The sequence below is a fragment of the Callorhinus ursinus genome, unplaced genomic scaffold (assembly GCF_003265705.2).
Source record: "Callorhinus ursinus isolate GAN/ISIS: 27379988/994484 unplaced genomic scaffold, GSC_fseal_2.0 scaffold4, whole genome shotgun sequence".
In the NCBI taxonomy this organism is placed as follows: domain Eukaryota; kingdom Metazoa; phylum Chordata; class Mammalia; order Carnivora; family Otariidae; genus Callorhinus; species Callorhinus ursinus.
This window is the reverse complement of record NW_027397066.1, coordinates 39,947,217-39,960,821: the sequence shown is the minus strand read 5'-3', so window position 1 is coordinate 39,960,821 and position 13,605 is coordinate 39,947,217. Positions and strand designations below refer to the sequence as shown.

At 40.2% G+C, this 13,605-nt stretch overlaps 1 protein-coding gene across 2 annotated transcripts in view; it reads right to left on the bottom strand.

Annotated features, from left to right (window-relative positions):
• SLAIN2 (SLAIN motif family member 2) overlaps positions 1–12,019 on the bottom strand; it is an 83,309-nt gene extending 71,290 nt beyond the window's left edge. Inside the window, exon 1 of one of the 2 annotated variants that reach the window (XM_025887306.2) lies at positions 11,363–12,019. In XM_025887306.2, coding sequence (XP_025743091.1) covers positions 11,363–11,751 — 389 coding nt within the window. In that variant the 5' untranslated portion in view covers positions 11,752–12,019. The remainder of the gene's footprint in view (positions 1–11,362) is intronic. The other variant, XM_025887307.2, reaches the window with a different exon arrangement.
• Between the last annotated feature and the right edge of the window lie 1,586 nt (positions 12,020–13,605).

Below are 13,605 nucleotides of genomic sequence, written 5' to 3'. Positions count from 1 at the left end.
AGCTCCTTTCTTTGAAACCCAAGACTGCTTCTTTCCTCAATAAGGTACAATGTTCTAGGTAAATTTAGTGAAGAAAATGTGGATTTATGGAAAATTAGACTGAAATTATGTTTTACAAAAATGTAGGAGCCTGAGAGTAAAAGTACATGGAATCAAAGCACAGAAACACTAAAACCAAAATTAACTAAAAATGTTAAATAACTGTACATGTAAAAATAGGGATATTATGGGAGTTGATTACAAGCCAACAGGCCAAGGGAAGATATGAATAATATTACATAACACAAATTTCAATTCTAGTACAACAAAAAGATGTAATAGTGATATGGAACCACTGCAGGTATTTACACATCTGCTGAAAACTTCACCCTGCACAGAGCAGAAAACCTAAGAAATTTGTGATTTGCCTCAACAATTTCTCAAAAGGCTGGGAAAGAAATGAGAACTGGGTCTGTTCTGACCATCACTAACAAATTAACTGGGGATATGAAAATGATCAAAATGCTTGAAGAAAGAGAACATTTCATTTTAGAGTTTATCACAGAAAAAAAAAACTCTAAACACAGATAAGCAAATCAATTTTTAGAAAATTTGATCTAAAAACATTCATAGCACATTTGATGATGCTAAAAAATTATTTTTAATGGGAGGGAGTGAAACTGGTATTGTGCTTATGTTAAAAAAAAAAGTCTTTATCTTCTATTGTAATATTTAGTAAGTAAATGATATCTTGTCGGAATTTGCTTCAATATATTCAGGATGTTGAGGTTTGGGTGGTATAGATAAAACAAGAATGGTATGAGGTGTTAAGTGTTAAAGATGGGTTATAAGATGAGGTTCATTCTACCTTTCTATATGTTTCAAATTTTCCAAAATAAAAAGTTTTTTAAAATTTCAATGCAAAGATAGGCAAATCTGAAACTAAAATAATAAAACAGTGAACAGTGTGCCAAGAACTGTTCTTAACATTTTACATATATTACATTAAATTCGATATTACAATAATCATCATCTCTATTTTGGAGATAATGAAGAGGTTCAAGCACAGAGATTAAGTGGTTTGCCCAGGGTCCCACAGGTAAGAAGGCTGGGAGCAGGGACTTCAACTCAGGCTATCTAGTTCGTAGTAGACAGCTACTACGCTATCAGATTCCCAAGGGCCCCAAAGGCCAATTTAGCAAAAGAATAATGAGTACAAAAAGAGGTCCTCATATAAAGAAATAAAAATGTACACAGATGTCAAGTTATTACAGACAAATGACCAAAAGACAGAACTGGGGGGACACACAATACCCTTAAGTAAATAATAGCATAAATCTTAAAAACAACATAAAAATACAGGGCACCTGGGTGGCTGTTGGTTAAGCGACTGCCTTCAGCTCAGGTCATGATCCTGGAGTCCCTGGATCGAGTCCCGCATCGGGCTCCCTGCTCGGCAGGGAGTCTGCTTCTCCCTCTGACCCTCCCCCCATCTCATGTGCTTTCTCTCTCTCTCAAATAAATAAATAAATAAATCTTTAAAAAAATAACATAAAAATACAGATAATTAGAGTTAGGTAAAGAATGAAAAATTTTAAAATAAAGAGTAAGACTAACTGGGTTCCAATCCAATCTCAGCCACATACTTGAGTGACTATAAGTAAATTATTTAATCTAAGCTTTAATTTCCCCTTTAAAATGGAGGTTAATAATAGTCTGATCATATCCAATTATTAGGAAGACAAAATATGAGGTGGTTAGCATAGTATCTGTCATATGTTAATGCAATAAATAACTGTTAGCTATAATTAAAAATAAAAGAGCAATAAAAATCACATTGAAGGATGTCTACTTTCACCACTTGTACCCAACATTATACTGGATGTTCTAGCCAGGGCAATTAAGCAGGAAGATAATAAAATAGGCACCCAGACTGGAAAAGAGGTAGTAAAATTACCTTTATTAGCAGATGACATTATCTTATATATAAAAAAGTCCTAAGAAATACACACACACACAAAACCAACTATGACAGTTAAAAAGTGACTTCAGCAAGGCTGTAGAATATAATGAATAAAATCAACTATATTTCTATATGGTAGCAATGAACAATCAAAAAATGAAATTAAGAAAAAACAATACCATTTACAATGACATCAAAAAGAATAAAATAACTAGGAATAAAATTAACAAGATAAATGCAAAACTTATAACCTAAAAATTACAAAACATAGTTGAAAGAAATTAAAGCCCTAAGTGAATGGAAAGACATCCAATGTCCACAATTTCAAAGAATAAATACTGTTAAGCTCTCAATATAGACTGTTCTACAAATTTATCTATAGGCTCAATACAATCCCTGTCAAAATTCCAGCTGCTTTTGCTGCAATTTACCAGTTGATCCTAAAGTTCATATAGAAATACAAGAGACTCTGAATACCCAAAACAATCTTGAAAAAGAACAAAACTCCATGGAGGACTCACACTTTCCAACTTCAAAACTTACTAAAAACCTTTAGTTATCATGACTGTTTACTACTGGCATAAGGACAAAGATCAATAATATAGAACTGAGAGCTCAGAAATAAATCAATACATTTATGAACAACTGATTTCAACAAGAGTACCAAGACAATTTCATGGGGACAGGAAAATCTTCAAAAGGTAGACAGGATATATACGTGCAAAAATAATGAAGTTGGGACTCCTCCTCACATAAAAACTCAAAATGGATCAAAGCAAATGTTGGCAAGGACATGGAAAAACTGGAATCCTTTTGTAATGCTTGTGGGAATGCAAAATGGTGCAGCTGCTATGGAAAACAGTATGGTGGCTCCTCAAAAAATTAAACACAGAATTACCATTTGATCCAGTAATTCTACTTCAAAAGAAGAGAAAGCAAAGACTTGAGGAGATATTTGTACACTCATGCTCACTGCAGCGTTATTCACAATAGTCAAGAGGTAGAGAGAAATCAAATGTCCACTGACAGATGGATAAAGAAAACGTGGTAAATACATAGAACAGAATATTATTCAGTCCTAAAAAAGGAAACCACATGACATGCTATACCATGAGTGAACCTTAAGGACATTATGCTAAGTGAAATAAACTAGTAACAGAAAGACAAATACTACATGATTCCACTTATGAGGCATCTAATCTCATAGAAACAAAGTAAAATGGTGGTTGCCAGGAGCTGGGGAAAAGGGAGGCAAGGAGTTGCTGTTCTGTGGGTGTAGAGTTTCAGTCATGCAGGATGGAAGGATTCTGGGGATCTGTTGCACAACAATGTGAATGTGGTTGACAATAATGAACTATATGCTTGGAAACTGTTTGAAGGCTGACTTTTGTGGGGGTTTTGCACCACAAAAAAATAGCATATACATATAAATTCCATATTTAAATATGAAAATCATATGCATCACACAGCTCAGGTTTGGGATAGAAAGATTTAAGTGTTGCTTTTTCTTGCCCATTGAGGATTATAAGATTAAATAAAGCTTTGGAGACACCTCCTCCCCACCCCACGAAGGAAGGAAATTCTGAGACATTCTACAACATGAATCTTGAAGACATTGTGCTAAGTGAAATAAAGCAGTCACAAAAGCATAAATATTGTAGGATTCCATATATATGAGTTATTTAGAGTAATCAAATTCATTGAGACAGAAAGAATGGCTGTCAGGGGCTAGGGAGAGAAGTGGAGTTATTATTTAATTGGTATGGAATTCCAGTTTGGGGAAAATGAAAAAGTTCTGAAGATGGATGGTGGTGATGGTTGTACAACAATATAAAATGTACTTTAATGTCATTGAACTATACATTTAAAAATGGTTTAACGTGGCAAATTTGATATTATGTATATTTTACCACAATTAAAAAAATGGATCAAAGGGGCGCCTGAGTGGCTCAGTCGGTTAAGCATCTGCCTTCGGCTCGGGTCATGATCCCAGAGTCCTGGGACTGAGCCCTGCATCAGGCTCCCCACTCAGCAGAAAGCCTACTTCTCCCTCTTCCTCTGCCTGCCTTTACCTCTGCTTGTGCACGTGCTCTCTCTCTCTCAAATAAAATAAAAACGGATCAAAGACTTAAATATAAGAGTTAAAATTATAAACCTCTTAGAAGATAGGAATAAATCTTGTGATCTTGGATTAGGCACAGGTTTCTTAGACATGACATCAATAGCACAAGCAACAAAAGAATAAATAAGACTTTATAATATTAAAAACTTTGTGCTTCAAAGGACTCCATCAAGAAAGTGAAAAAAAAAAAAAAAAGAAAGAAAAAACAGGGACACCTGGCTGGCTCAGTCGGTTAAGAGTGCTTTTGGCTCAGGTCATGATCCCAGGGGCCTGGGATTGAGTTCTTGCTCAGCAGGAAGCCTGCTTCTCCCTCTGCCTACTGCTCCCCCTGCTTGTGCACTCTCTCTGACAAATAAATAAAATCGTTTTTTAAAAAAAGGAAAAAAAAGTGAAAAAAAACCAGAATGAGAAAATATTCACAAATCATTTATTTCATAAGGGATTAGTATCCAGCATATATACTCTTACAACTTATTATAAAGACAGTTAACACAATTAGAAAATGGGTAAATGGTTTGAATAGACATTTCTCCAAAGACAGACAAATGGCCAAAAAATAGCTGAAAAGATGCTCAACACCATTAGTCATTAGGGAAATGCAAATAAGAACCACAATGAGATACAAGTAGAATGGCTATATAACAAAAAAGACAGAATAAGTGTTGGAGAGAATGTGGCAAAACTGGAACCCTTGTGTATGGGAATGGAAAACAGTCTGGCAGTTCTCAAAAAGTTAAACATGGAGTTACCATTTGACCTAGTAACTCCACTTCTAGGTATATACTCAAAAAATGAAAACATGTCCATATAAAAACTTGTAAATAAATGGTCACAGCAGCATTTTTCATAAAAACTAAAAGGTGGAAAGAACCCAAATTCTCATTAACTGATGAATGGATAAACAAAATGTGGCAATATTATTCAGACATAAAAAGGAATGAAAAGGGGTGCCTGGGTGGCTCAGTTAAGTGGCTGCCTTTGGCTCAGGTCATGACCTTTGGGTCCTGGGATTGAGTCCTGTATCAGGCATCCCTGCTCAGCAGGGAGTCTGCTTCTCCCTTTCCCTCTGCCTCTTACCCCCCCCCACTTCGTGTGCTATCTCAAATAATCTTTAAAAAAAAAAAAAAGGAAATGTTCTGATACATGCTACAACATGAACCTTAAAAACATTATGCTAAATGAAAGCCAGACACAAAATGCCACATATTACATAATTTCATTTATATGAAATGACCGGAATAAGCAGTTCCATACACACAAAGTATGTAAGTGGACGTGGGGTAAGGGGGAAATGGGAAGTGACTGATAATGGGTTTGGTGGTTTTTTGGGGTTTTGTTTTTTAAGCAGGGGGGCAGGAAGGGTACTAATGAACAGTAGTGGTTCTGGAATCAGATAGTGGTGACAGCTGCACAAGTTTATGAATATACTAAAAAAAGCCACTAAATTACACTTCTTAAGGGCAAGCTTTATTGCATGTGAATTACAATCAACAAATACTTATAGATAAAAAAAGTATACTAAGGGCATTAGTATCAAAAGAGGGATAGCCCATAATATGGGAGCAAAATATGCAATAAGACTAAATGACAAAGAGTGGGCAGAAATATTCTTTAGCTTCTGTATTTCTGTCAATACTTTGGACAGAAGTATTGGACAGCCCAAATAAACATTTGTCAAAGGAAACTGAATTTCAAATAAAGCAAGGTGATAGACGATAAGTCAGAATGTAAGCCAGAATACAGCTTGAAACTGACTTAGGCCTACCCCTCAAATAATGTAAAATAATTGTAATTTTGTCACTGAATTATTGATTCAAAATGTTAGTCTAAAGTACCATGTCAGGTTGAATACACTTTTCCAAAGAAGACATCCAGAAGGCTAACAGATATGTGAAAAGAAGTTCAACATCACTCATCATCAGGGAAATACAAATCAAAAACACAATGAGATACCACCTCATACCTGTCAGAATGGCTAGAATTAACAACACAGGAAACAACAGATGTTGGTGAGGATGTGGAGAAAGGGGAACCCTCTTACACTGTTGGTGGGAATGCAAACTGGTGCAGCCACTCTGGAGAACAGTATGGAGGTTCCTCAAAAAGTTAAAAATAGAACCACCTTACAACCAGCAACTGCGTTACTAGGTATTTACCTAGTAAATAGGATACAAAAATACAGATTTGGGGTAAATGCACCCTGATGTTTATAGCAGCAATGTCCACAATAGCCAATATTGTATATGTACATATACACACAATGGAATATTACTCAGCCATCAAAAAGAATGAAATCTTGCCATTTGGAATGATGTGGATGGAGCTAGAGTGTATTATGCTAAATGAAGTCAGAGAAAGACGAATACTATATGATTTCACTCACATTGAATTTAAGAAACAAGACAGATGGACATATGGGAGGGGGAAAAAGAGAGGAAACAAACCATAGGAGACTCTTAACAACAGAAAACAGAGTTGATGGAAGGAGGGAGATGGAGGATGGACTAGATGGGTGATGGGTATTAAGGAGGCCACTTGTTATGATAAGCAGTGGATGTTTTATGTGAGTGATGAACCACTTAATTCTACTCCTGAAACCAATATTGCACTGTATATTATCTAACTAGAATTTAAATAAAAATTTAAAAAATATTAACAAAACAACATGTCAGCGTCAAAAGTGTAGGTAAGAGGAAATATGATACTTTCTAAAGAGAAAAATAAGCAGGTCTAGAATTTCTAGACCAAACTTATTCCTTGCAAAATTCAAAATTGAATTAAACAAAATGTGAAGTTAAAAAAGGAAAAAGCCAGAGGATTCACCATGAACAAGTCAAACCAAGTAAAATGCAATTTCTCCTTTGATAGGTTTACTTCATTGCAGTTAAGACACTGTAGGCACAGTATAACTTAATTACAGCAAGCAAATGGCAAAATCTTTCATAATATCCATACAAAATGGCATATGGGGACGCCTGGGTGGCTCAGTCTGCCTTGGGCTCAGGTCATGATCTTAGGGTCCTGGGATCGAGTCCCGCATGGGGCTCCCTGCTCAGCAGGGAGCCTGCTTCTCCCTCTGCCTGCCGCTCCCCCTGCTTGTGTGCACATGTGCATTCACGCTGACAAATAAATCTTTTAATGGCATATGGGCTTGATAATAACAAATGGAACTAAGTTACTGAACAACCACAATGTGTGCTGATTAAGAGACTGATGTTAATCTGGAGGGATTCTAGTTGAGCTGCACATTTCAGAGCCCTTTACTCTGTCATTTTAACATTTTTAACAACTTGAATGAAGACCCAGTAGGTATGCCTATTAAATGTGAAAATGACAAAAAATAATATTAAATGCCTAAATCAAGAATAAGAAATGAAATCAAGACTAATTTAAATATAAGCCACACACACACACACACACACACACACACACACACACACACACATGAATATAAATACAAAAGCCTAAAGAATTCATTGCACAAAAATAGGGTTAGGGAGACTTAGTTTAACAATTTATGTATAAAAGATACTAAGTATAATTGACACTACTGGATATTAAACATAAGCAACAGAAACCAAAACTGTTAATGAAATACTTGGTTTCAAAATAACAGCATTTACCTCAAGCAAGGTGTATCCATCACACACTGGTCAAGTATCATCTAAAATGCTAAGTACAGGGGCACCTGGCTGGCTCAGTCAGTACAGCATACAACTCTCGATCTGGGGTTTGTGAGTTCAAGCCCCATGACAGGTGTAGAGATTAAAAAAAAAAAAATTAAAAAAAAAAACAAAACGCTGAGTACGGTTCTGAGTACCATGTTTAATGACAATGCACAACTAGAATTCATTGAGAAAAGTGATCATGGTTGAAGGATCAGAAAGTTATATTATCTAGGAATGATGAAATAAACTGGGACTGTTTTACTCTGCAGAAGAGATGAGAATGCTCAGTGTGCGTGGTGGGCAGAAGAGGTCAACAGGATCATGACAGTAGTCTTCAAATATTTTAAGGGGCCATTCATATGGAAAAGGGATTATACCTGGAAAAAGCAAAATACAGGGGGAACAGCATAGGCTATAATGTCATAAAGTCCTGGATTCAAACCCTGACTCCATCATTTACTGTGTGTTATTTGATGCTTAGAAAGATTGTTTCCTGGATGCCTGGGTGGCTCAGTCGTTAAACGTCTGCCTTCGGCTCGGGTCATGATTCCAGGGTCCTGGGATAGAGCCCCGCATCGGGCTCCCCGCTCAGCGGAAAGCCTGCTTCTCCCTCTCCCGTTCCCCCTGCTTGTGTTCCCTCCCTCACTGTCTATCAAATAACTAAATAAAATCTTTTAAAAAAAGGTTGTTTGCTTACCTAAAAATGATACTTAATTCAAAAGTGGATGAAAATTAAATGCAAAAATGTTTATAAGCTATCCGGCATAGGCTAATAATACACTGTGATGTACAATGATGTTAAGTGCTTTCTCTGACTCTTCTGAGTTGTTCTATAACAGTGCTTTCCAAACTGAGATAAAATCCATTAACGGGTCACAAAATCAGCTTAATGGGTTGTAACTAGCATTTTTTCCCTAAAGAAACAGAAAATATTAGAGCTTCCCACATGTACTAAAAGTAACTATAGTTTTGTGATACATTTGTTTCAATTATTCATATACTTGTGTAATAGGCTATGATGTAAAATGTATTTCTTTATCATGAAGGAGGGTCCAAAAAAAGCCACCAAAAAGTCTGTGAAAGCCACTGCTCTGAAGCACTGTTTTCTAAGTGTGTTCTATAGGTACTAGTTCCTTGGGAGCTCAAAAAAAGTTTACCACTTAGAAATTTACTATATTCAATAACAATTAGCATATTAAACAAGTCCAGGATTAAAGAAACCGGTTTATTTTTGTTAAACTTTATTTTTCCCACATATATTTAACCTCAGACCCACCATTATTTTTTCACACAGTATCTATTAACATCTTCAGAACTAGCATTTTATAGTGTACACTTGGGGAAAAACATTACTCTAGATGAAAAAGAAGGTACAATGGGTGTTAAGTTACAGAAAGTAAATTTTTGGTGTGCTAAGAAAAAATTCTTAATTCTTTGAAATCATCCCCACCCCACCCCCGCACTAACACCCACCCCTTCCCACTTGTACTCCAAAAGCATACTCTAAAGCACTTTAAATGATTTATAAAACTTTCAATTCACACAAATCTTTTCAGAAAAAGGAAAGGATCAAGATATGTAGCCAGGATCAAAGCAATAAGCAGGAACCATATGGTCAAAAGAAAACTCCGGCATAGTATTTAAGACTTGCTTTACCTGAACAAACTCTGCTCAGAAACCAAAGCAGCAAAATACGTATTCAGCTTCCCCAAGTGGAGTCAATGTGTTCTAATAATACATAATCTAAAATGGGCTCGTGAGTGCAGCTAATCCTCATTATTAAGAGCATCATTATCATCATCACTTGGAAGAGACATGTGATGATATTTAAATGATTCTGGATTCTTTTAAAGTGTACACACACCCAGGATTCCTCTGGGAGGACGTGATCTCACACTAATATGAAAAACTGTCACTACCATAGACAGTTCTAATAATATTTCGTATTACTTGGAAATAAAATAACAGCTTGATATCATATATTCGCGTATCTCTGTAATTCAAACCTTCCTAATTGGGAGTTACAAATATCTGACTCTGCTCTAGCAGTTGTCAGAGCATAAAAGTCCCTTCCCACTCTCCCCACCCCCAGGCTCCAAAGCCACCTCTCCTCAAAGTTTGCCTCAGCTACTTGGAACCATTATTTTCTTCCCAATTTCTGAGCATTCTCAGTACTTTTGTTCCTCTCACTCTTTTTTTTTTTTTTTTTGCAATTCACTGTATATCTCCTAGCTTATTTAACTGCATAAAATTTGGCTCCCAAGACTGTAACTGCCTTAATGAACAGGGATCAATATGTTAATGAATCTTTAGACTTTCCCACAAGATCCTATAAGAGCTTACTGACTATTTCACGATTTAAATAACTAGGCTTAAGAGTAACTGCAGTTAGTTTTGGAGAGTTTACTCTGTGTCAGACCCAGTGCTAAAACCATACATGGATTACCTCACGTAATCTTCACAACTCCATAGAGATAAGAACTATTATTTTGTCCATCACATAGAGGAAGAAAGTGACGCTCAGGGTAACTTGTCCAAGGTCATACAGCTAGTGTGGCAGAGCCAGGGCCTGAATCCAGGCAAAGCTCTTAACTATCTCAGTAACGGTAAAGTTGGACTTCTGCAATATTAGAAGAATTTCCACTTCACTGGCTTAAAAGTTTCAATTTCAACAAAGAGTTAACACATTTTAGCTACAAATCAAAACTTTAAAAAGGGATAAATTAAGACAGTTTCTCATAGACATCTTTATGGGGTTGCAATAAAATGAGGGAGAATGCCTCCCATGACCTATTTATGTAAGTGATATCATGGTATAGGTCACAATTCTATCATGAAGTAGCTTATGACAATACAGCTTTGGCTTATATTTTTACAATAGGGCTCCTTTTCTCTGCCCCTAGGATGACATGGAAATTAAGGATGGATGTGATAACTGTCACTTCACAGCACCGAAAAATGACAGCCCCAATTCTTGTTTAAAAAATAAGAGCCAGGCTCTTGTTCCACCCTTGACTTTCCACACAAAGCAGTACCATCCTCTGCCCTCTTCACACAAAGCAAGCTTTACCCCACTACCCAAAGGGGAGTGCTGATTCACACGGTCTCCCCATCGCGGCCAGAAATGTACCCATCTCCCACCGGTCCAAACCACTGACGACTGCACTAGACCACTCTGGTCTGCTCCCCGCACCCGGTGATACCTCATCATGCAAACCCCTTCCCGACATCCAAAATGCTCAGACCACCCTCCGAAAGCCAGCGTTTCACACAAAGCAAGATCCTTTCCTTACAGTGCAGTTTCCCACCGCCGACTCCTCCCCCGGCGAGGAGCCGTTCCTTCCCAGGCTGTGCCAAACCACAGACCCCAACAGCGTCTAAAACCCAGAGGGTCCACCACAACCCAGGGGAAAATAAAACTAGCTACAACGCCGTTCGTTCCTCTAGCACGCCTTGAATCCCCAACTCCAGTTGACCTTTCCGCAGCCAAAGCAAAAAACCCACCAGTCCCGGGCAAGAGAGCGGATCTGGCTACACAAAGCGAGGTGTCTTACCAGGGGTACCCTCGGAAGACGCTCTCCGCCCCCGGGCCCGTCCCCGCCCAGCCCCGGCCCGGCGGCCCGCGCTCACCAGCTCTCCTCCTCCTCCTCCCAGCCTGACAGGCGCTCCAGCTCCTCGGGCCGCAGCGGCTCCACCTCGTCCAGCAAGCCGCCCTCGCCCGCTGCCAGCAAGGAGGTGGCTTCCCGCAGCTCCTCGCTACTCGTCCGCCTCGGGCCCGACCCGACCCCGCCGCCGGACTTGGCGCTGAGGCCCAAGGGGAAGCCCCGAGGGGACGCCGCGCCGGAGGAGGGAGTGGACGAGCCAGCCCGAACCGGACTGCCGGGCCCGAGGGAGCCGACGCCCTGCACGGCCCCCGAGCGGCTCCTCAGCTGTTCGTTCTGCTTCTCCAGCTTCTTCACCAGCTCCTGCAGCTTCCGCACCTCCTGGTCCGCGTTCACGTTGGAGTTAACGTCCTCCATCCCGGCCCCGCCGCCTGTGCCGCCTGCCACCCGCTCGGACTCACAGCGACAGGGAGAGAGCCAGGGCAAAGAGGCGTCGCCGCCGCCGCTCACTCTAGCCGAAGCGCCGGCATACAGCAGGGCCAGGCCCCACCGCCAGGGTCCCCCCAGCTCGGGTTCCGAAGCGCCGCTGGCCCCAGCCGAGCCGCCTCATCTGCGCCGGCTCCAGGATTGGGGGAGGCGGCGCCAATATCCGGCCTTGGCCGCCATCTTCCCTCCGTCCCTCCGCCCCCCGCAGCCCGGCCCCGTCGGTGACCTCAGAGCGTCGGGGGTGGACGCGGCCGGCGGCGGGCGCTGAGAGGACCGAGCTCTGAGCGCGCGGAGGGGCGGGGCCGTGGGCGAAACCGGTGGGCGGGTCTTCGGCCGGAAGGGGCGTGTCCGCAGCGCCGTGGAGGTGGGAAGCTGCCCAGCTGGCTGGGAAGAGCGATTCCGGCCGCAGGCGGGGCCGCCGCGGGGAGATAGGCTCGTGGAGGCGGGAGAGGAGTAAGGACTTGGCTGTGGGTAGGGCTAAGATCGCAAACTCAGATTCTCCGCCTATTGGTCTTGGATAGGGGGCGTGTGATGTGTTCTCCACCCCCAAACACTGGCGTGTGGGACCAGCGCCTGATCCTATCTCCTGGCTGGTTCTCTGGTGGGCGCTTAGCCGGACCCCTTGGAGAGAGTTTATTTTGTCTGTTTGTTCAGCAAATATTCATTCGATGCCTACTTGAAATAGGAGATTGTGAGGGCTGGCAGGAGCCTCAGGGACTGTCGGTGACCTGTTTCTTCCTCTGAAAATGAGAAAACAGAATCGCAAATGGTTGAGAGGTCTAAGGTCAAAATAATAACCAGAAGTTGTTGAGTGCTTACTATGGGCCAGCCACTATGCTAAGCATTTTTTTTTTTTAAGTAGGCTCCACACCCAGCGAGGAGCCCAAAGCCCGTTGGAACTCACCGGAGATCAAGACCCGAGCCCAGATCAAGAGTTGGCCGCTCAACGGACTGAGCCACCCAGGCGCCCCTGTGCTAAGCATTTTAAAGGCATCTCATCGATTAAAACAGTTTTTCTGACTTAAAGTTTACTGCACACTGGCTTGGAAGCGGGGGATAGAAAACCGCTCCTCTTACCTTTGTTAATTGATGCGTAATCTGCTCTTTGGATCGTTTTCTTGGGAAAAACTTTTTCATGGTGTGTCTTGACTTTTTAAAAAGTGTATTAAGAGAACTTAATAAACTTAATATTAAAAGAACTAAAATAAAACTAATAAGCAAAGATAAACACTGATGAATGCTGAGGGATGTATGAATGTAAAAAAAAAATCTGCCTTCAGTGGCACCTGTTTATAATGTGTACTAACAGCAAAACAAACCAAAAACCACTTAAATGGGTTTGTTTTTAATCACATTGATTATTTTTCAGATGTCAGCTGTAAACTATTTGGTTTATGTTTGCAGGTTTCCTCTAATTGCCTCCTCCACTCTTAGCTTATAAATGATCCAGTCCTATTACACCTGGGTGTGGACTTTTAGCCTCTCTGTGCTGTATTTTCCTTGCCTAGAATATTCTACCTGCCAAATCTGATTCCTTTTTTTAAAACCCATGCTTGCATATCTAGGAAAACTTTTCCTGACAACTCCACAGGATTTAGCTGTTCTGTTTACTCTAGCATTACCTGGTCAGTAGTTTTCAACAGGTGTTTGTATTTTAAAATTTTTTGCTTCTTTTTTGTTTTTGTCTGTTCACTTGATGAAAAGAGACCATTTATTTTGGTTTTTTTTTCATGTCTAGTGTCTGACACAGCAGACATTCAGTATCTGGTGTGTTGAAAGTTGAGA